The sequence below is a fragment of the Festucalex cinctus genome, chromosome 9 (assembly GCF_051991245.1).
Source record: "Festucalex cinctus isolate MCC-2025b chromosome 9, RoL_Fcin_1.0, whole genome shotgun sequence".
NCBI lineage: Eukaryota > Metazoa > Chordata > Actinopteri > Syngnathiformes > Syngnathidae > Festucalex > Festucalex cinctus.
The window spans coordinates 10,859,135-10,883,118 of record NC_135419.1 but is presented as its reverse complement, the minus strand read 5'-3'; the positions used below and the strand labels follow the sequence as shown (position 1 = coordinate 10,883,118).

The 23,984-nt window shown below is 38.6% G+C and overlaps 2 protein-coding genes across 3 annotated transcripts in view; one reads left to right on the top strand and one right to left on the bottom strand.

Moving 5' to 3' along the window:
* Nucleotides 1-5,041, top strand: part of gfra4b (GDNF family receptor alpha 4b) — a 34,875-nt gene extending 29,834 nt beyond the window's left edge. Inside the window, exons 6-8 of the mRNA XM_077532295.1 lie at nucleotides 142-276; nucleotides 3,060-3,226; nucleotides 4,021-5,041. Coding sequence (XP_077388421.1) covers nucleotides 142-276; nucleotides 3,060-3,226; nucleotides 4,021-4,158 — 440 coding nt within the window. The 3' untranslated portion in view covers nucleotides 4,159-5,041. The remainder of the gene's footprint in view (nucleotides 1-141; nucleotides 277-3,059; nucleotides 3,227-4,020) is intronic.
* The window catches only part of LOC144025896 (uncharacterized), a 53,790-nt gene that overhangs the window by 25,585 nt on the left and 4,221 nt on the right, over nucleotides 1-23,984 (bottom strand). For both annotated transcript variants that reach the window (XM_077532296.1, XM_077532297.1), the window contains exon 4: nucleotides 2,150-2,234. In XM_077532296.1, the coding sequence (XP_077388422.1) occupies nucleotides 2,150-2,234 (85 nt within the window). The remainder of the gene's footprint in view (nucleotides 1-2,149; nucleotides 2,235-23,984) is intronic.

The following is a 23,984-nucleotide window of genomic DNA, read 5'->3' as shown; positions in this document are numbered from 1 at the left end:
AAGTAAAAAAGTACAATGCTGGAGAGTCAACCCTTTTATACAAGGTGGGTGTTTAGGAGAGCTTTCAAAAATAAAAGCAGTGGCACTCAAAGGCGTATGAATATGTAAAACAGGCTGATAACGGGTGTCATTTCTCCACAGGAAGCACGATCACACCCAACTATGTCGACAACGCCACTTCCAATGTGGCACCGTGGTGCTCCTGCTCGGCCAGCGGAAACCAGAGGCAAGAATGTGAGGATTTTCTGGACTACTTCACCGACAACATCTGTCTCCGTAAGTGGAACTTTGAACACAACTCATTGTTGTTTGGCATACACGTTTTGAAGAAAGGCAAAAGCCCTGCTGTGTATTATGTCATTATTTCAACAACTTTTAGGTAATTTACGGCAGTCCTTTAACCTGTACTGCCTTTTGGGTTGGGATTGATGATATTCTTAGTTTAAACAGTTAAATATTTGGGAAATTTATGTCAATTTGATTTTACTTAAACATTTTTTTTTTAGTTTAAAGGCAGTCTGGAATTAACCAGTTGATCCTCAGCACAGGTGATGTCATCATCAGTCGACAGCAAGAAGAAAAAATTACTTTTTCAAAGGTATTAATTGTACATGAAAAATAATGAAGTTATCAAATTCATTCTGGACAAAATAACTTTACTGCTGAAAATTGTTCAATGAGTCAAGTATCCCTTTAAGGATATAGGATTGCCTTTCAACCCCCCCCCCATGTTACTTTAATCTGTGCAAATTATAGGGGAAATGAGAAAATATGATATCAATCCGTGCAATTTGGGGGAATTTTTGGAAATGTTTGGCAGAGGGTAATGTTACTTTAAGATGTGTTACCTTTGGTGAATGTATGGTACCGGTAGTTTTATTTCAACTTGCAAACTTGTACCAGTAAACTTTTGGGTGACATATGGTGGTTTTATTTTAGCCTGAGTGTGATTTTCCTCAGTTAATGTCGTGTTATTTTAACCAGGGAACATTTCCAGGGATTTAAATTGGCTTATTTAACCTAAACAACTTTTCTTTTTTTCTTTTTTTAAGGAGAGATAATTCTGAAAGTCTGATTAACTTGTACAACTTTTCAGAGATTTACAGCAATTTCAATTTAATCTGATTAATGGAAGGTCTTATTTGAACCTGCACAACTTTTATGGCGATTTAAGACGGGTTAAAAACTAACAAATCAACCATAAGAAATAATACCCTTGATTGTTGTGTATGCTATTGCTAACTCAGGTTAGTATCAGCAGCTTGAGTCTCAGTCTCAGGAAATCTCAATCTCAGCAGAAGCATTCTAACATCACCTTGAAAAGTCTATTGATAGAATTGGCACTGATTTTTTGTATTGTTACAGTCAACATCTGGTAGTGAAGATAAAATCTCTCCTGGAATTAAAAATATGATGTTGACTCAATGGAGTGAGTTAAATTAATAACCTGAGCCGTGATGCGTCCAGACAAGATGACGCAGAAAATCGGGCACCGTTGTCATGGGATAGAGCCCACGGGATGACGCGAACAGATGTTTGCCACCATGCTCAAATACCAGAGCATTTTAATCAAATATACCCCGCCTTTTTTTTTGCTTTACACATAATTAAATATCCTCTGTGTCTCACTGTTTGTCTTTTTATTACTCATCTACCTCACACTGGTTGCACATAAGGTGCTGAGGCTGTCACAAATAACATCTGTCTTGATAGTGGGATGGAAAATCAAATTCCAACCTTCTTTTGGCAGTTAATGTTTTGATAGTTCTTTAAGGGAAAAAAAAAATCATAAAGCCTACTAATTACATTATTTCCTGAAATGGTATACGAATAGATATCGAGGTGCAATGAAAATACTCTAAATGTCATTTGTCCACCTGACATCTCTAAAAGGACATATTTTCCCACCCCTTGTAATGATGGATAGAGAAAAAGAAAACGCAGCAAGAGTTCAAAGTAACACAATAGATGAGTGCAATTTTGTCATCAGTTTAGTCACAGTATTCACACTAATTAGCAGGTGCTATGAGGTCTGTGTTTCACAGCTTTTGTCATTTGAACCTGTGAAAGGTAACATGGCGGCGCCATACGAATTCTGTGGAGCACGGCTGCTTTCCAATCCCCCAAATCATTTCCAACTCACACTTACTTGAATTGCAGTCGCTCACGAGCGAGCGGAAAAGGCTCACCGAGCTCGACGTGGCAAATGAGAGCAGCTCTCTTGGGCCTGCTGCCTAGAAAAGATACAGAGAGAGTCTCTGAGTTGTTTGGCCATGTCAGAAGGTTCTATGAGTTAATGAGGCCGATGTGGAGATGCAGGTGCAGTGCGGCGGCTTAGAGAGAATACTGATGCTTTTTTGCTTTTGCTGTCGATCCTCTGCCAGTAAAGTCCAAACTCAGGCCACGACCTCATGAATATCGGTTATTTAAAAACACCGACTAAATACGTAAACACCGTGCCCCAAATAGTTGTCAGGTGCATCATGCATTTAAGATAAATAAAAGCATCCTTCATACATATGCCTCCCTTCTCACACTCGGAAAAACAAACGGGTAGGTCCAGAAATGCACCTTACAAGCGGACTTCTGAGCCAAGTAAACTGCTAAACTGTTTGCTAACCAGAACAGCAACACCTATGTAAACGTTCTCAAATGAATTAAAGTGACTTCGACAGGTGGTCACTACAAATGTTGTGTTCGTGACTTTTGACTGCATTTCTACCTAGGTTTCTTTTAACTTTGCCAAAAATGCACTTTTACTTGACAAGCATTAAATTGTAATATTGCATTAGTAGTAATATTGTTTAAAAAATAGTCCAAAAAAATGTGTTAATAAAGACTTGTGAGACCCCACTATTAGGACAACACAAAACCTTTTATTAAGCAGTGGTTTCAGCTTCTAACCCTATATAAAGTTAACCAAAGTATAACACAATTAATTCAAAGTAAGATAAACTAAAACAAAATGAGTCCTTTTTGAAGATACCAGGCAGACACCTAAGATGATGTGTGTGAAGTTTCAATGAACATCTTGTGTCCTATTGTGCCTTGTACAATAGGGAATGCCCTGAAGGCTTTTGGAAGTGAATCTGGCCAGCAGCCAACAGTGGGCCAGTCCAACACCTTAAGCCCCGCCCACCATAGGAGAGAAAACAGGAGCACTACTTCCCCACCGGAAAGCATCCTAACAAGGGGGTACATTCTGGATACAAAAATACCCACACAGGTGTGTTGTTCTCCAAATGTTGTCGCTCACTTTTGTTTGGTGCCTTACTGTTTATTGTTGTTGTGTTTTTTTGGGTGCTGTGAAGCCCTGCATTATTCGCATATTCTGAATTGTCTTTCTTTTAACATAGCCTTCATTACTCACTGAAATATCTGGTGGCATCTTAGTACCAAGATAACAATTCTGTGTGTCGAGGAGCTTACGTTAGCCAAAAGTAGCCTTGCTGTCAATTTGTGGCATTTGCAGGCAATTACAAACCCTTTTGAGCAGTTACGCGCATAGGAGGAGGAGGGAGGGATGGAGCAAGACAAAACACATTGGAAACACGAATGTCTTTTTTTCCCTAATTAATGCGCATTGTGCCAGTGGGTCCTAGTTAGCCTCAAGAACAACATTAGCAGCCCATTTATTTATTTATTTATTTATTTAAAGTTGACATGGTTTGTCTGTCCCAAATGGTCTATATTCTGAGTAAAAATAAAATAGATTGTGTTCAGTGCAGCAAAATAAAGGCAGTTTTTATTTGCACAATATCAAAGAGTATTAATATTTTGCTTGTTTGATAGGTCAGACCATTCTCTTTTCTTAACATGGTAGTATTTTGCCAAAATTATATGTTGAACTTGAAACACATGATGATGTATGTGTATTTGTTAAAAGACTAATAGTTTTGTAAACCCTATTTTTCCACAACATTTTGTTCTAACTCCGATTTGCACCACTTTTAGGGAGCTCAACTTTGTAGGCAACAATGTAATTAAATCTGTAATCTGTCTTTGTCCCCCCCCCCCCAGGCCATGGGAAATGAACTCCTGGTGGGCCAGTCCACTCTGCCGTCCAACAGCCTCCCAAACGCAGCGTCCCCTTTCGGGCTCCTGCCTCCAGTTGCCATCAGCCTTCTGTTGTTTCGCTTGCTGGACAGTGGACACTAAAGACGGCAGGGATGGACTCCCCTCCTGCTATGAAGAATGGAGGCAGTTCACGAACCGTGCAGCTACTCTCGCCTCCTGCTTCTCTTGTACAGCAATTCCGTTTCTATTTTTGTGTCGAAGTAGTTGGCCGCTTAACAGATGCCGATGTGTACAGTTGTACATACTGTCGTTGTTGCTGTGATTGAGACATGCCAAAACTGAGCTACGGACTGATTATGCTCACAGCTATCCAGCGACGTCTCTATACTATATATGTATGATACGTAGTTGAAGATACCAACAGAAGCTCTTATTGTGAGTCAGTGTTTGGAGAGCTGCCGGAGCACACGGCCCTTTAATAGCACTCTCCTCAAGTGACTGCGAGAGGACCATTATTTCTAATCAATACTAGGAAGAAAAAAAAAGGGGTCGGGGCACGCCGGAGAGACAATAGAGCAACATTTTACTCCGACGTGGCCGACAGATGCCCTGATTCTTCGGTGTCCTGCAGCAGCGTCCGGCCCAGAGAGTATAAGACAAACCTTGACACCACAATCATGCTCTCCATCGCCGTTTGTCACACTCTCACTTTATTTGTTAGCTCTGGAGCTACAGTATAAAACATGCCCTCGCTCTTAAAAGGGAATTATCAGCCAATTCTCAAAAGACATTTCCTTTAGACCTCTGGCTGCTATACAAAAAGTAATTGTGAGTGTAATAACCTTCTAGTTCTCATTGTGCAAGTGGACTCTGCAAGAGCAGGCAAGGCGGAAGGTTTAGCTTTTTTAAGCTTTGCCAACTTAAATACACAAACTGAGATTGAACAGATGTGAAAAGAGTCAAAGAAAGTATTTTCTGTTCTGGGAACTAATTTCTGCAAATAAAGAAACTTATCAATTTCCAAGTTTTGTGTTTCTTGTCAAGCATCTGAAAATAATTGAACATTCAAAAACTAAAAGTTTAACATAGGGAAGAATACTGAGCAAATTAGTTTCCTGTCACCTGTACGATTTTTATAATATAATAACCAACTGTCATGCAAAGTATAGTTTACAAGATTTAAGTCACTGTAGTTAGAGTTAGTTAGAAAGTGTTACTGAGTCATGTTTCTTGGTATCGCTAGAATTAGAAAAGCACATCCTGACCGTAGTGGTGTTTCATTATATAATCTACATGCCTGTGAAAGTGAAACGCAGTAATAATGTGCGTATCCCTAGAATTACAAAAGCACATCCTGAGTGTAGTGGTGTTTTATTGTCAGTGTTGGGAAGGTTACTTTATAAAAATAATTAGTTATATTTACTCATTACTTGCTCAAAAAAGTAACTGAGTTAGTAATTCATTTACAGTACTTCATAATTGTTACGGCTGCCACTGTTGTTGTTTTTTTTTGGCTAAGAGTGAGTCATCCTACTCTTGTTAGCATCCGTGTATTGTGTATGCGTTCCTCCCGTATTTTTCCACAGGTAGTTGGGGCTATTTTTTTTTAAACAAACAAACAAACTAACTAACTAACTCACATCATGTAAGCCGCACATGGTCTCCCAGGCGGAGAAGTGAACCCACGCCAACCGGAGAACACGTTTTTAAGTACTTTAAACTTGTTTTTATCAAGATGTTTCAGTAAAAGTGTTAACACTATCAAAACTACTGTGCTAAATGATGAATTAACTCCATCTTGATAAATTACGTGATCAATGTCTGTGCGTCCCACGGCTGCCGTGGGACTGATCTGATTCAATGGGGAAGCATGTCCCATGTAATCAGGTGACCAGAGATCTTCATCCGGAATAATTTCAGTCGGGATGACTAAAAAGTCTCCATGTAAACCCGGCTAATGACAGAACATATATGTTCTACCACTGCCAATGGGGGTTATGCGCTAACCAATTCCGCGTTCGCGTAAAATAGATTAAATCACATCCGGCGTCCAATAACGATAATGGCGTTTCAAATATGGGGAAAATAATTAGTTGGATTACTCAGTATATGAAAAAAAGAACAGGGTTACTTAAAGGGGCTGTCTGCCGGATTTACTCAGGAAAATGCACTTTTTAAATACAGGATGTACACACTTTAACGTTCTCTCAGTCTACACATCTGTGTTTTTGTTAATCTTTTGTGGTAATTTTGTCCTAAACCCCCACCCCACCCAGCCTGTATTTTACCATTTTGTGTTTGTTTTGTAAACAGCGGGACGTTTCTGTGGAAAGACAGTATTTACAACCCTCCAGCCAATCGCAGAGCGGGGGGGGGCGTGTCGCAAACGGGGCCGGGCAAACGTGTCAGCTGCGTGACGTCACTCACGCGGCAATTTGAAAGCACGCACAGATTTTATTATTTTTTTTCACTCACTCATAGAAGCTTACGTGTGTGAATGAGTGAGTGAAGAAAAAGTTTAAACGCCTAATGCCCATAACTGTCCATTATGTACTCTACATGTCTATGAAAGAGCAACACAATAAAAAGTGTGTCTCGGTACATTTACAAGAACACATCCTAAGCGTAGTGGTGTTTATTATATACGTTAAATGCCTGTGAAAGAGCAACACCGTAATAATGAGGGTACCTGTAGAATTAGGAAAGCACATCCTGAGCGTAGTGGTGTTTCATTATATACTCTACATGCCTGAGAATGAGCAACGCAGTATGAGTATCCCTAGAATTAGGAAAGCAGATCCTGAGCGTAGTGGTGTTTCATTATCAGTGTTGGGAACATTTCTTTATAAAACTAATTAGTTTTTATTTTTATAGTTTTTTAGACTTTTTGCCCAATTCAGCCGAACACAGAATTGTGAACTACATCAACCATGAAACTTTACAGTGCTGAGCCAATAGTACTGTACATAACAATGATGTTTCTTTCCCTCCAATATGACCGCTTTGATTTTTAACAACACGGAGTTTTTACAGTATCGTGAGCCGTTTCTTATATCATCAACCTCCCCACAATATCATGATAATTATTGTATTGTGTGGTACGTATCGTGATATTTATTGTATAGTGATGTTTGGATATCATTACATCCCAAACAAATGGTAATAAACTGTGGTTTATTCTTATTTGATGTAGTAAAGGCTATTGATGAAACATTTGGAATTGCGAACCAATTTTGTCCTTCTGTACCTGCACCTTAAAGAGACGACAGGAACAGCTTGGTTGCTTGGTACAGTGAGGTTCCACAACCATCATGCTCTAGCACTCTTCAAAGAAGAGTTTTCCACAAGAGTCTTTCAAAGGTCCCGTGATTTTCAACTTCGTCACTCTGTATTCAACAATCTTACATGGCTGCCACGCATACTTTCTAGATCAAGGTTTGAGAGCAGTTGAAAAATGGTTCAGACTGTATTTGGTTGATATGAGGGAGAAACTGTCGAGAGGGGGGAAAAAAGAAAGCCAAACTTGAGATTTTGAACAACTTTCAGCCCACACTTTCAAAGTGGAAGCAAAGTGCTGGAATTGCTCTTGTGAACATGAAGAGATATTAAGTACTACTCGCAAGCACCACAAATTCCATCCATCTGCCGTGCTGCCGTGGGCCCAGAACAAGTTTTTGCACACAAACCATGATTGTAAAGCAAAACTGAGCAGGACTGTGATTATGAATAGACTCGCAGGCCATTGCCTCTGTTATTTCCTAATTGTTTTATGAGGGCTAGTATTTTCTTTTGCAGTTACTCAGATAGGAGGATATGCAGCCTAAAATAAATGTATAACAGCTGAATTGCTTCTTGTTGCTAATGTACTTGCTATTTTGCATAAATACTGTTTACGAGCTGTCCATTTTCCGTGAATATAGACAGAAAAGCATTGCCCCCTCTTGTGATTTTCCTTCAATTATGGTACTGTAGTGACCCTGCAGATATGTTCCGTGAATTGGCTTTAAGAGTTCTATAAATTGTGACTGTCTGCAAGACCACGCATTTGTCTGAATGTGATTGGATTAGCGAGTCGGGGACGCGGGGGCGAGAGCAACCGGGCTGAGGCGCATGCGAGTGGAGGCGGAAGGCAGAAAGGTGAGAGAACTAGTTGAAATGTTTTTTTTGGCACGGTCATCACTGACAGGAACTGTTTCTTGTTTTTGAAAAGAAGTTGTGGATTGACCCTCGTTTCTCAATGCATATTCATCAAACGCACTTGGGTGGAATTGTGCCATACACATTTGTCTCAAAGAGAGAAAACCTGACAAGAATTCTGGAATTAACATATGAAGGCAAGAATATTGTCTCAGGTTTGGACAGGTTTATTAATAATAATAATAATAATAAAAAAGCATCACGACTCTATTCCGATACACGTGTCTAAATATTTGACATTGCTCATTTGCACTTGAGTGGAACATTATGAAGTGAACAGCAGAAGTCATATTGCTTCTTTCTTTGTTTCACTCGCTCTCAAAATACACATTTTTTTTTTCATGCATTTAAAAACGACCACTTTATTAATTCACTCCCTTCGCCCTCGCTCCTCTTTTCACCGCCATTCCTATTTGCCAGCAAAGGCTCTGAATCCAACCCCGATCAATAAGAACAATCAAAAGTTGCTCTAGGGTGTTGGAGCCTCATGCTATTTACCACAAGATCATTTTACCCGCACCATTTCAACACACCTCCACCACTCTACTATTCCTGTGATTTTTTTTCCCTCCAGGTTGCACAATCTTAGAAGGTGAAAGAAATAATTGAAATTGATCCCCTTGCTAATTGGTGTAAACGTGTGACATTTGTCGACTGCGTCTTCTCACGGCTGGTGCGTCTCCTGACGCTGAAACGCGAGTGTGATCAAATCTCAGCAATTGTGAAAAATAAATCAACATCAATGCATCCATAATGCTCATTTTCACAAGATCATATAATTAGGGTATTTTATTTTGTTTGTTGCCTGGCAATCAACCAGGTAACTGGCACATTGCAAAATAGAAATAAATAACATGACTTGAATTAATCTACACTTTGCAGGAAAGAAATACACATAGTGACAGCAAATTAGGGCCCGATTAATCAGCCAATCAGGCATTTTTTAAATCGGCGGGGGGTTTTTGTGTGTGTGGGTGTGTGTGTGTGTGTGTGTGGGGGGGGGGGGGGTTACACATTTGCTTCATTTTCTTAACATACTAACACATTACAACGCAAGACAAAGACAATGGAATTTAAAACTGAATTGGTTGATTTGTCATATTTTTAAGGACAAAATTCTGTTTTTGAAGAGTCAAATGTTTTGCCTGTAATTCATATTTTTATTGTTGTAAGCTTGAAGGGATCATTAAAGAAGCCATTTTAATCATTACAATGGCATGTGGGTTTTTTTGTGCGATTAATCAGTTATCTGAATTTTGTACCATCAAAAATCGGAATCGGCCACCAAAACAAAACAATAAAAAACATAATGGTCTCTTATTAATAGCATTGTATACTGAAATCATGGCATCCCCCCCCCCCCACAACCCACAACCCATTTCCCCAAATACGATATTTCAAGGACCTGGAAAATGCATGTTTTTACGAACACTGCCTAAAACTAAGACAACTGTGTGGAAATTATGTGCCTGTGTAGAAGTCTTTCAGTACGGTACACTGTACAGAACAGGTGAATTTTTTCCCCCAATTCAAATTAATCAACCCTGTATCCCATGTAAGAACGTTGTCCAGACCTGGTAAAATTCACAACGCTGTAGCTTTTCTAATCCTTTTCCTCCTCCTCATCTTTTTGTATGTATGCAAAGGTGAATATTTATAGAACAGTCTTCCTTTCAATCTTTGACAAGCTGTTCCGCGCCAATTTCCACCTCCAGATGTGTATACGTTTGCATTTGTCTGCCTACATCTGAGGTAAGTCATGTGGACGTGGATGTGCACAAAGCATGCACACACGTCTCAACAACAGGACTGCTTTTGTCTGTACAAATCTGCATAAATAACAAACACAAACCTCCAAATTCAAACACAATCAGTTGCTGGTCAAACTTCAGAGCAAAAAAAAAATAAATCCCCTGTTGAGATCAATTATATTTTGAATAATTTGTCATCGTCATAAAACCTTGATTAACTGAACAAGCATGTTATGAGCTGTAATTCCAATTAGAGTGTCAGCGGATGTTAACCGGTAATGTTTTTATGTAAGGACGTCATAAAACACTTGAGGGGTAATTTTTTAAATTAACTCTCACAAGTAAAAAAGTAAATTGACCACGAATGTAACGTAAAGTGTTAAAACATAAAAACACAGATAAAACATTGTAACTATGGTTATCTTCAAGGGAACTGGCCTGTGGGCCTTGAATTTAACACGAATGGAAACAAATGCATGAAGGAAGGGTTGGGCTAAATAGTTAACCAAATTCAAAAAGGCTTTTTTTTTTTTTTTTTTTTTTTTTTTTTTAAATACATATGTATATTTTATTTATTTCTGTATTGTCTAGATAAGTTCGGGGCTTAAGAAGTGCAGTCTTCATGTTTACAGATCTGTTTGCATTATTGCTATAATTTGACTTTTGACTTACTGATTTATGTTTACGCCACACGTTTTTGGTAAAATACAATCATGTTAGGTAATTGAAGACTCTAAATTCTCCATAGGTGTGAATGTGAGCGTAGGTGCGAATGTCTGCTTGTCTCTATGTGCTCTGCCTCTGGCCCAAATTCAACCGGAATAGGCTCCAGCCCGACCCTAATGACTATAAGCTGTATAGAAAGGGGATGGAAGGATTTGGTCAAATTTTAGGGAGCGTTAAGCCATTCAAGATGTTCCAGTGTAATTAAAATTAACCTTTTACCACGTTCGCTTGCTGTGTTCAATTATGCGCAGGACGAAGAGAAGATGTACGATCTAGTGTGAATGAGTGCATCCACGTGTTTTCAGTTTGCAGGTGTATGGTTACACACGAGCAACTGTCTCGGAAACTACGCTAAAAAGTTGAGGAGACGGCTGCAAACATCTGCAGCGCGGAACACACCTTCATGTCGCGGGAGCAGCTGGACGGCGATGACAGCAAATCAGTCACTGGCCTGGAACCCCACAGACCCGGACTGGAGCCTCGCGGGAGCTCACTAGATTGCTCGACACATGAAATTCTCCCTGTGGAGGCAATTTTCTGAGTAAGCTCACCTCCTCCAGAGGCACTTTTACAATGACTGTCTGCCACAGTATTTCACTGACTGTCTGTTGACACTTTGACTACGGCGTAAAGGCTGCGAAACTGCAGTAACATCCAAAACTGATCTACGGCTTCATTGTACAGACGTGTGATATTCCAGACCGGTGTCACTGGGAATTAAGCTCGCGTTGGACAGATCTGCACCTCATAAACATTGCGCCTAGCTTAAGCAACATGCAAAGGGTGCGATTGATGGTGATGTATGGGCATGTCGTTTTTTCTGTTTGTTTTAGTTTACCCAGGCTGACCTTTCCCTAACTTTGACAATGTGCTTTTTCATCAACACATTTTCAGTTTTGTGAGAAAGTTCATAGTGGCTACTGAGGGAAGTGACAGTCTATATCTTATCTTCACTTATGAAACAGCACAAATACAACTAGATATGATATCAGACAATAAAAATTAAAATCAAAGTCCTTTTTCACAAAAAAAAAAAAAAGTGAAATGCTTGCTTCAACTGAGGGTCTTGTCAAGCCAATGTAAATTGGAAGCTAAGCAGTAAGTGGAAAACTCGCCCAAAAAAATGAAACGGTGTACAAGCACAATTTCTGTGCAATTATCCACATTTTGCACATCCAGTGAGCAGGGGCCTACATTAAGCCTTTTTAGTCTAACCGTATTGTGGTGGGCTTGCCAGAACCGGCATTGGCTCTAATATGATACATTTGAACGGTTATTTTCATATTATTATTATAATAACTATTATTATTATTAAGAACATATTACATCTGTGTAGTTACTTTTACTGCATTTTTTTCAGTATAAAATCTAAATGAATATTTAACATTTGGTATTTTCTTTTGGGAGTAATTAAACTGAGCTGATACTCCAAAAATGTATGCAGTGTGGAAAAAAGTGGTTTAAAAAAAAAAAGCATTAAAGGGACAGTGTACAAATCTTCAATAGACGTCGCTATATAATAGAATGCAGGCGAAGCGTGTGCATTTCGAAGCATTCACACTGCGGTGACTCCGAGAGACCACATCACCAATTTTTGTTTTGCGTGTGTGAGCAAGCAACGCCATATTTAGCTGAAACGGCTAACAAGAGTGGCTAGCGGGAATGAGTCGGAGCCATAGGCCGGAGTGGCTAACCATTGCAGCTAGCGAAAAAAGCAAGTTTAAAGAAAGAAAGAAAAAAAAAACTAGTAAAAGATTCGTCAGGAGTCAGCAACAACCACCTGCAGGCCCCAGCTGCAGAGGTTAAGTAGTGGTCAACCCGTTAGGTCCGACACTAGCTACAAGCACCACCAGGGACAGGTACAGTAGAACCTTGACGAGCGAGTGTGTGAATGTGAGTGTGCTGTTGATCCATGTCAGCTCAGGCTAGCTAATCGTAGTTAGTTGCACTCTGCAGTAGATATATTGAAGTTTGTTGTCATTTTTTTCCAGCGTGAAATGATCTTAAACGTCTCTTCTGGCCATCTAGAAAAATGATCACCGTGAAGTTTCAAGGCAGAGCTTTTGCTTCAACTTTGTTTTTTCATCAAATTATTTGAGTTATTTGAATAATATCAGCCTTAGTGGAAACACTATACTATATACAGTATGCCAGGTCTGAAGTGGAGCTGTAATGTTGTAATGTAATGTAAAATGCTGTAATGTAAAAAAAACAAAAAAAACAAACCAAAAACAAAAAACAAAAAAAATCCAATTGGCTCTAACATAAATCACTTTGGGTGCTACACAAAAAGTTGGTCTGACCAGGAAGTAAAATTGCGTAAACATCAGTTCTGCCTCCTTTGCCTGTGGTTATAATGATGAAAGCTGCTGTTACAGCAAAACTTTATCGATAGGGGTGGCCTTCAATCAATTGACTAATTAATCAGTAGTTGGATTTGGCCTTTAAGGTCCCCCTTGAGTCTTCATTCATTATCGAAGACATTTTGGACAAGTAGTTCAACTTGTTCAGTGTCAGAGCTCAAACAATGTCCTGAATGCACATAAAATAATTGCGCAGGCTCACCACAAAAACAGATGCAAAATTACGGTGTCGTTCCCTTGTTGTTCTTTTTTTTTTCTTTTTTTTTTTAAAGTCTTTTGTCCTCTGTTTGTTCAGTCCAACAGGGAACAATTTTTAAATATTTTGTCCCAAACTGGTGCATCAGTGAAACAAGCTGTTACTCTCACAGTAACAAGAAAAAATGGGTATTGTGGAGGAGAGAAAATTGGGAGGCAAGGTGACATGTTTGTGAGTTTATCATGACATGTAACACCACGGGATAGTACATGACAATGCTGGCTTTGTTGTCTACCCTTTTCAAATTTGATTCATTTGATCCATGTTTTTTTTTTTTTTTTTTTTTTTTTTTTTTTTTTTTTTGCCATTAGTGTTGTGAAATATCTGTGTTGATGTGGTAGTAGATTTTAGTTCCTGTGGTAAAACCACTTTTTTGCTCAACCGTGCACTGTGCAATATTACAATTCAATGCTGAACAAAGCAAAGCCAATGAGTTGAAATAAAATTACTAGTGTGCGGGAACCAATTAGTAATCGCAGTAATCAGCTAAACCAAACACATATTTAACTTTTGGGGAATATTTTGTGCCTGACAACAAATTCATAATCACCGGACCACACGCAAAAACACATCTCGTGTTCTTATTCTGTTTGAATCAATTAATCCATCCATTTTCTGTCACCACTTATCATGTTCAGGGTTACTGGAAGCTGGAGCCATATGACTTGTGGCAAAAGGCAAGCAACAATCTGGCCTGTCGCCTGTCAATCACAGGGCATCTGTTCAAATCATCACTGATGATCATATTCTGCCACGTAGAAGGAAATACAGGGAGCAGCATCTCTTTCAAGCCTCTTTGGTAATACTGCCCCCTAATGCTCTTGATGTGCAGTACATTTCTATCTGTGGTAGCTCACGCGGCTCTTTTACAAATAAATGACTCCCTCTTAGGACTTCAAATTCTCAGTCCAACCTGATGGACTTCCTTCCTTGCGATCCTTAAGAAATGGATAAAATGTGATAGCTTCCACTAAGAAACTAAATTTTAGTGTATAAACATATTGATATTGAAAAAACAAAGATAAAAAAATAAAAGTCATCAATTAATTTTGTGTGTGGTAGACAAAGGTTTGCATGTGTGGGCCAAGTTGACTCTACCGTGATCTCTGTTACCTTATTAGTGCTACGTCACTGCTCAACCAGAAAATATGTCACCAATCAGTGTCATTATGCCGAACCAATCCCCCAACCTAACAGTTCACTATGGTCTGTCATTGTGTTCAGCATAGAATGCTTGGAGAAAGAGCTGAGACATCAAGCAGGGGCCAACGTTATGCAGGGTCAGTCATTACCTAATTGTTGTTCATTAACTGACCAAAGTGTTTTGTGACTTCTTCATCATAACTCCTCTTATCAGATTGCCTTAAACATTGCCAAAACATCATAGACCCTCCTTACCTATAGTTAAATATCAAAATGTAGGACACATTTTGAATTAAATGTGAAGGTACAACAACTGGTGAAAATGTGGGCTTACATGTGACCAAGTTGATGATGAATTTTGAGAATTCTGTTAGCCACGATGAGCACCTGATGAATTGCAGAGAGCAGGTAGAAATCTGACAATGCCTTTGAAATGCCTTTAAAACTTTATAGTACAATGGCAATAATATCAAATGGTAAGAGGTAATTATGTAGCACTTAGTCTTAAATGGTTCACAATATATTGACTGCAGTGTGACTGCGTCCACAGTGAAGAAATTATGGTTTCAGGCCAATGAAAAGTAACTGTACTCATGGTGTGAATGATTGCCTTCTTGTCGAACAGTTCAACGCGTACTCTGGCTTCGTTCAAAAGCTGCAATAATCTCCAGCACCCCACGAACCTGAACACTCTAAGCGGTATTGCAAAATGTGTAGGACAATGGGATAATATCAAATTGTAAGAGGTAATTAAGTAGCATTTAGACTTACCGGTAAATGGTTCGCAATACAGTAGCCAACCCTAAATTGATAGCAGCATGACTGTCTCCAACAGTGATGAAATTATGGTTTCAGGCCAATCAAAAGAAAAAACTATATTCACATGGTGTGAATGTGAATGGTTGCCTGCCTGGCCAACAGTTCAACGTGTAGTCTGCCTTTTGCTTAAAAGCTGCAATAATTTCCAGCATCCCACGACCACAGTAACATCCAAAACTTATCTCCAGCTTCATTGTACAGACGTGTGATATTCCAGACCGGTGTCACTAGGAATTAAGCTCACGTTGGACAGATCTGCACCTCATAGGCGCAATAGGCCTGCATGATTGGAGGCCAATTTGTCTTGGGTTATTTTGTGCCTTTGAAATGATATGAAATGGTAAGAGGAAATTACGTGACTTATTTAACTTAAGCCTGGTTCACACGGCAAGATTTTAAAATTGTCGGACGATTTCCAATCTTTGACAGACACCACACGTGAAGAGAAAAAAATCACGGGAGTTCCAGTTTTGAACGTACCTTGCGTGGTGTGCGGCCACACTGCACAATCAACACACTCCACACGAGCCGAGTTCATTCAAGAATGTGATGGGAATCTCGCAAAACCTCTCGAGATTAAACGTGGCTTCCGAGTTGTCAACATGAGTCGATCCTGGTTTTCAGCCGGAAAAGCGGCATAAAAAGAAAATGTGTTGTTTAAAAGAGTGTAAATTGGCACTGGCGAGACATCGCTTGCCCTCTGCTCGGTGCTGGCGGCGCTTGAAAACTGCAATAATCACTAGCACCCCACGACTCTGAACAATCAAAGTGGTATTGTGAATTGTGAACTGATGGATGCTGTTATGAGGATGCTTGTTATGAAACTTTTGGATACTAAAAGATGTATTAACACTCCTGGTTGAAATTGGAACGATTTAAAACAAGAGGTTGTTCAATATAGCTGCATTGAATAAAATGTGATTTTGAAAGTTGTAGTCAGCTGCAAAAAACTTCATAACAAGTATGTGTTCAGTTGGGATGAAAACAGCTTGAAAGCAAGGTGGGATTGTGGCGATAATTAGACCATATTTTGAACCAACTGTTTTGACACCAGAACAGGAAAGGAACATTTGCAAGGGAAATTAATTCAATTTCTCTGAGGGAGCTGACACAATAGGTGACAGATTACACGTGAAGGTAGATGATTTCTATCAATTCATGTGGAAAGTAGGAACCTCTGAACTACCACTAACCTTAATGAGCTATCATCAAGAAAAGAGTCAGGAAATAATTATCAGACAGCATTTTTTTTGCTTTGGTTCATACAATATCAACACTTGACAATGGATATCGGGGGTAGTAGCAGAGGGTAGTTCTGATAACATAAATCAAATCTGTATAGTGATTGTCTTGTGATATATTGTTGCATCATCATGAAAAATAAAGAAAAAGATTTTTAGCACCCTAAGACAGCGGGGATAGGCTCCAGCATGCCTAGTGAGAATAAGCAGTTCAGAACATGGATGGAAGTTCAAAACTTCAGTGATACAGGATTTGGATCTCAACTTATTTCAAGGCAAAATGGCACTACTGGAATGCTTCAGACGAATGTAAGCGTGACAAATGCATTCATGGTTTTAGCATAGCCATCAAGTGACATTAGAATAGCAAACGAGACACACCAGGCATTGGCTTGCAGTCACACCTTCATCCCCCATCTACCCGTTTCTCCCCAATGCTTCCTTATTACCGCTTGCCTCAAAGTGATTGGAAGAGAGGACATTAAAGGTGTTACTCATTGGTGGTGACCGGCTCCCATCTACCTGTGACCCTCACAGTCTGGAGCTGCCTTATCTAACATCAACTTTGCGACAGTTTTCCCTCTCCCTGTGGCCTCAAATCTGAAGTATCACAGCTTTTGGAGCAACTTTGGAGGAAGGAGTGTTGTATAATGAAGACGAAAAAGGAAGCCAACGCCACCTCAAGCGTCACGCTCAATCGTTCTGCTCAAGGTAAGACAAGGTAGTCAAGGTAGTAATTTGTGTGTGGAACCAAGAGGAAGTCCACCCGTATGCATTTGATTGCATCAATTGCTGCAAAATACATCATACCCTGTTGTACTCAAAAGAAACACCTGCTGTGCAATCACTCAAGAAAGTTTGCTACTTAGTTTGATGATCATTTTAACTTCTTTAGTTTTGCAAAAAGGTTGTTGGATTTGCACAACTTTAAGTAAAACACCACAGTTCTTTACAAACAGAATTTGGTGTATTCATGTGCCAACCCTTCTTATAATGGAAATTTAAAATGTATTATATGACAACAGCGTTGAAACCCTTTGAGAGTCATTTAAGACTCTTTTGGAATAGATTTGAGCCAGAAAGCCCTCAAAAATTGGTCTTGAATAAATAAAATAGAAATAATAATAATAATAATAATAATAATAATGATAATAATAATAATAATAATAATAATAATAATAATAATAATAATAATAATAATAATAATAATAATAAATCAACAGTTTATTATTAACTAAAAAAAATATTTTAATAGGGGAAATGCAGTAAAGCAAAAAATGCCTCTCAAGCAAAGTATACAATCATAACACCACAAATATGCATTACTTTAAAATGACACATTATAAACCATACATAGAGTGAAGAAGGATATTGAAGAAACAGTTAACGAAAACACCTGGAAGGGCAAACAGTTGGTGTGCATGTGTGTAGTGTCTCTTCATAATTTATTATCGCTCAACTACACTCTAAAAAGAGAATTGTTGGACCAATTTAAGATTATAAATTGAATTGTTAAAATAAATAAATAAATAATTGCTTCAATTGGTAACACACGACTGAAGTGAATCCAAAGTGAAAATACTAAATTTAATTAATGATGAGTTCATTAAACTTAATATATTCACTTTGTATTAATTTTGGATTAACTTAATTCAAGTGAATATATTAAGTTCAATGAACTCAAACATAATATATTCACTTTGGATTAACTTAATTCAATCGTGTGTTAACAATTGAAGTATTTATTGTTTTTAAATTGGACAATTCAATTTGTAATCTTCACTTGGCTCAAAAATGGTCTAAAGCAGGCATATACCAACAATACGGCTTAATTTGAAAATGTTCTACTCCACCAATAAATCTCAGCACAGGCCCGATTATTGTTTTCTGAAATATTGAGTGATTATTCTGTGGTATGGGGTGTGTTAAGGGTGTCACGGTTGGAGCTGATGATCACAAATGGTAAACACGTACTTTATTTACAATTGCAAATCTTTATATGTGTGGTCAACACAAAGGTCAACTGAGCCACAGACCATGTGATTGTGTTGCAAAACGGAACGATTAGCCAGCAAACCGAAGCTCCTGTGGTTGAAGCTGCTTAGCTTCTTCTACTTCTCTTTCTTCTTTATCTTTCCTGACAATCTGGATGCCCTGTAGCAACCATGCTAGCTCTCACAGGGATATCGCTATTTGTGTCATGTTCAGGGTTGCTCATCTCATGTACATCACACACTGTAACAACACCTTGCCATTTACCTCTCAAGTATGAAAATAATTGTGAAAAAACAGTATGTGTTCAATGGTACAATGCTGCTTGCTTCACATTAACATCACACAGTAAGGTGTGTTGTCTGAACTATTTCCTACTTTACCCCTGCCTTGCGCCAACTAAACGAAAAGGTCCCTGGTTGGACAAGTGTAGACTGCTGTGACTAAGACTAAATAACGTTTGAAAGAGGATGCACATCCCTGTGACTCTTACAACACAAGCAGTCTTGCAAATGGATGGATGGGTGAACACTAATGGCTAAAGAGGCCAATATGTAGAATTTGATTTCCTAAATAACTCTTCATTGTGGTTGCCATCAATGATTCAGTGAGCAGTTATTTCCTCCTATGTGTATTACTGCGTCGAGAGTCTGTGCATATTTTAATGTTTGACGGGGAAAAAAAAAGACAAAATGACATACACCCTGTTGTACAGTTATAGGTCTTAGGAGGCAGAATATTATTGACATTCTCATTCAGTAGCACTTATATGTGATCCTGTGCCTATTTAAAAAACTAGAGTGCTTGCTGGTTCGCTACTGCCACCATTACACACAAGTATCTCTATGGATTGTGCTCATAATAATATATGTTACACTGATTAGTAATTTTTTCTTTCACAAATGATACATGTCTTACAAATTAGGCGATGGTATGCACATTTATTTATGAGGGACTGTCATAGATTATGAAACATATAGTTGTAGGGAAAGCATCCTTTCTGCATTTGTTTTTCTCCCTCTCGATGTGCCCCTCCCGTCGTTCTTTGGAGTTAGATTAATGTGTCACTGTACCGTAAACTGTCTAAAGTTTGCCCTTGCACAGAAGATTAGTTTATTAATGCAGCATTTCATTGCTCATTGTTTAGTGGTCACTGTTTGACCAGCACGGGTGATGGTGAAAGTCCAAACAAGCATGCGGACAGCTGAGGGAAGAAGGCCTCAAACGTGAATCGGGAGATGAAAGTCATCATTATTAATTATTATTATTATTATTATTATTATTATTATTAGTAGTAGTAGTAGTAGTAGTAGTAGTAGTATTAGTATTATTATTATTTGGGTTATAAAATGTAGGGATTACCATTTGTGGGGGGGACGCATGAAAATGCAAACATGAATACATATTTTCTAAATGTAGAAAAAGGTCACAGTCCGGCCTCCTCATACAAATCCTGCAAATTTGCAATGAATCGACATGCATCTGCCATTTTTTTTTTTTTTTTTTACAGAATATCCCTCAATCAGATGATTGAATGAAATCAGTTTCACCATCTGGCATGATGTAAAAAGTACTTAGAACAGTTGCAACAACTATGTTCAACACTACATGGTTAGAGAAACAGAAACGTGTGTGACTGTGATTCCTTCCGTTGTCCGGGCTTTGCTGCAGCCCTAATACTCCCTCAGAGGGTGGGAAAAATGCAAAATGAGTAGGTTAATTAATTAAACCAATATTCGGCTTTGCTTTTCATAACATGTGCTGCCATCTAGAGGCTTTTATGCTACAAAGTAGTACTAATAAATGTTTCTGTTTATTGATAGAGGTTGGTGCCAAAAAAAATTGGAATATTGAGAGAAAGGGAAATTTATTACAATAATTTATTTCAAAAAGTGAAAATTGTGTTATATTTGTTCACCATATAATTAATTACTGGTTTCATGTTACAGCTAATCATTTTAGTTAGGGCAGGCCATTCTAAGAATATAGAAATTAAGTAATTAAGAGGTTAATTGGGGGGGGGCTTTTACAAAGGCCTCTTAAGAGTTATTTGATGATAAAACTGGACAACACCTAAGAAATTAAATTTAGTACAATAACAGAAAACTTTCTATAGGACTCTCATAACGTAATCTTTTTCAGTGTGGTCCTAATACTTATTTATAGATATATCCTACTTCTGGGTGAGTGGCAATGGCGTTTAAAACAGTTTGAATTCAACTGCTACAAAGTAAAATGTTGGTTTCCGTCCACAACGGTGATTTAGACATCAGATGATTTGTGAAGTGAATAACTAGGGCAGCAGTGGTTAAATGGTGTGGGACCAAAGAGCTCAAAATTTGACATCCCCAGCCCCTAACACTGTGGGGATATGGGCATAGGAAGAATGAAAGCAATTTAATCTCGAGCTTCATGAAGGCCTCTGTGGCCGTTTCCTTTCATGGACTGCCAATTTGTGTCCAGGAGTTAGTGATTTAAGGCTGGCGTGTGTGCGTTTAAATGACAAATATTCAGGCAGAATTAATTAAAACAAAGGAAGATGACGCAACAATGTTCAGTAACATGAATCAAAATAAATGACTTGCTTTGTTGAAAATGTCACTCAACCAGTGCTTTTGATTTTGTTTTTTTTGTTTTGGTTTTTATGGGAAAAAAAAAAGTAATCCAGATAATTAACACCTACATAAATCATAACAGGATTCTGGACACTGGTTCTGTTTGAAATGTCACAAAATATTGAAAAACTGTACAGTAATGAAAAATATTACAATCCACCTCCAAACCGCTTATCCTCACTGTACAATTTGTAACATGGGTCCTGCTTTGCTTTTCATGACATGTGCTGCCATCTAGAGGCTTTATGCTACAAAGTAGTATTTATAATGTTTCTGTTAATAGATACAGGTGGGTGCCAAAAAAATTGAATATTGAGGGAAAGTCCATTTATTATAATAATTCAGAAAGTGAAGCTTGTATATTTGTTCGCCACACACAAAGTGAAATATTATAAGCCTTTATTTGTTTCAAGTTTGCTGATTATGCCAGAAAGACAAAAAATAAATCCAGTATTTTACCAAATTTTAATATTTCACGTTGCAATATGTAATAATAATATTTAGAACTATGCCCTCAGTACTTGGTTGGCCGTCCTTTTGCATTAATTACAACATAAGGCGGCATGGCACAGGAGCCTTTGGCACAGTTCAGCTGTTACTGTAGCCCAAGTTGCATTACTATCGCCCTTCAGATTGTCTGCATTTCGGGGTTTCTGTTCCCTAATCTTCTTCTTGACAATACCCCATAAATTTCAAGTCGGGTGAGTTTGACTCCACAGAAAAAAAAAGATAAACAGTCTATTGTTAATTTCTGCCAGATTGCCTGCATCTCAAGTAGTGCATCGAAATTGTGTTATCTGTGGGCGTAACGAACCAATTTAGTCATTTTGTAGGAGCAAAGTTTTTTGCATTTATATTTAACACCTCCCCAGATTGACAGATTTTCAACTCTGGGTTTTTACAATAACGGATGGTTATAGAGTAGCGAACCACAAAAGAGGTGTAACTGTGCCAATAAGTGATAGTCATAGTATGGCAGACCATTCAAGGAATGCAACAATGTCGATAAATGATTGTCATAGCATGGCGGACCATTCAACAAATGTAACTTTGCCAATAAGTGATGGTCATAGTATGTCAGACCATTCAAGAATGGTGGCGGGCAACGCCCAAAGGTTGTTGGAACACCACCCAGTAGTGAAAAAGAAAATGGCCGCAGGTGTGGGAAGAGCCTCCTGTTACGTGCTTTGTCGTGTGGCTACCCATTGCACAAAAGCATGCTAATCGAAAGATTTAAACAAAGTGGTACAACTGTTTTGTGATTGGCTGAGATGGGCAGAGAAAGAAGGATTCAGAGGCCCGTTGGAGGGCCTCCACAAATTGATAACATTTACAACAAAACAACATAAAAGATACATAGAAGTCTGTGAAACCCACGGGTTTGATACAAAGGAAAAGCATGACAAGATAACCAGCTGGAGGATGATTGGAAACTACCAAAAGTATCATAAATGATTAGTTACACTGAATCCTCCTGTGCAAGCTCCTGTCGTGCTTGAGCTGGCCAACCCTCCCAACAGGACCTGATAAGAACAGGCATTTGGAGGGATGTCACACAACCACAGGCGACCCTCTTCTTATGAGATAGCCCGTGAGGAAACAAGTGTGAGCCTTTATTGTGAGGCTGAAGAAGCTTTCATCAAATTCCATGAGTCATTTATAAGTCTCAGCCGTAAAAATAACTGGAGGGGTGCTGGATTTGGATGGCACTACTGTGAGTGAGCTAGCAGAGGTTATGGGTAAGTTGGAGAAATTAGCAAGACTCAAGTGGATCAGAAAGGGCAGGCTAGAGAAGAACGCAAGGGAAATACTGAGAGAAATAGGAAGTCGTTTGAACAAATAATGCAACAGATGAGAGACATTGAGAAAGGCAAAACAAATTGTCCTCCCTGCATCAATTCCTGATTAATCGACATTGTCCCATGAATTTGTGTGCACGGGACCTTCTTAGTGTTTTACAGATGTTGGTGGTGAGTAAAAGTGCGTCCATGGACGTCATGGCAAAATTCACCACTCCATACCCGCTGATAAGTCCCTGTATTCAGAATGGTACGTTACTACAGTTACTGTAAATGGATGGATGGATGGATGGATGGATGGATGGATGGATGGATGGATGGATGGAACTTTGCATTGGTTATTGGTCACCTCGGCCACATCTCTCAATAGATGGCCTAAATAAAATTGGCAACAGGTAAATGAGACTGGACTTTGAAGCTCATATTAGTATTCCTCAGAAAAATCTGTGTGCTTAAAACTGGCCATCATCATGAATGTCAAACTACTATCAAATTGCACACCTTTTTTTCTAGATCAATTCAAGGTTAATGATTTCAAGACTTTTGTTTTTTTTTTAGGTCTAATAAGTTAAAAAATATATATATAAATAAATAAATATTACTACTACTACTAACATGCCAAAAATAGTGCAAGTCTGTGAGTAATTGATGCCCACACTTAAAAATGCAGTTGCCCCACGATGGCGGCACAGCAACCAGCAACTAGCAACAGCACCTATTGAGACAATCATGAACCATAAAAGTGAAGTTTCTTGCCTCAGTATACCACCAGATGGCACCACAGCAATATTTATGTAAACAGTAAAAAGGTTCAATTTTCCAGCGAATAATGGAGAGTAGGCTCCCATCCAAAATATCTGAATCGGCAAATGTGACAAAACCACAATTACATCCACAATTCTCCCACAATTATAATGATGCCCAGCATTGATTAACACATCCAAACAATAATTTGAACAATATTTATTTTTGTTGTTATATTAATGTTAATACTTCCATGACTGTATCACAACTCTGAGCTGAAGTGTTCCTAATGCTTTGGCCTGAATAGTGTTAACATGAGCC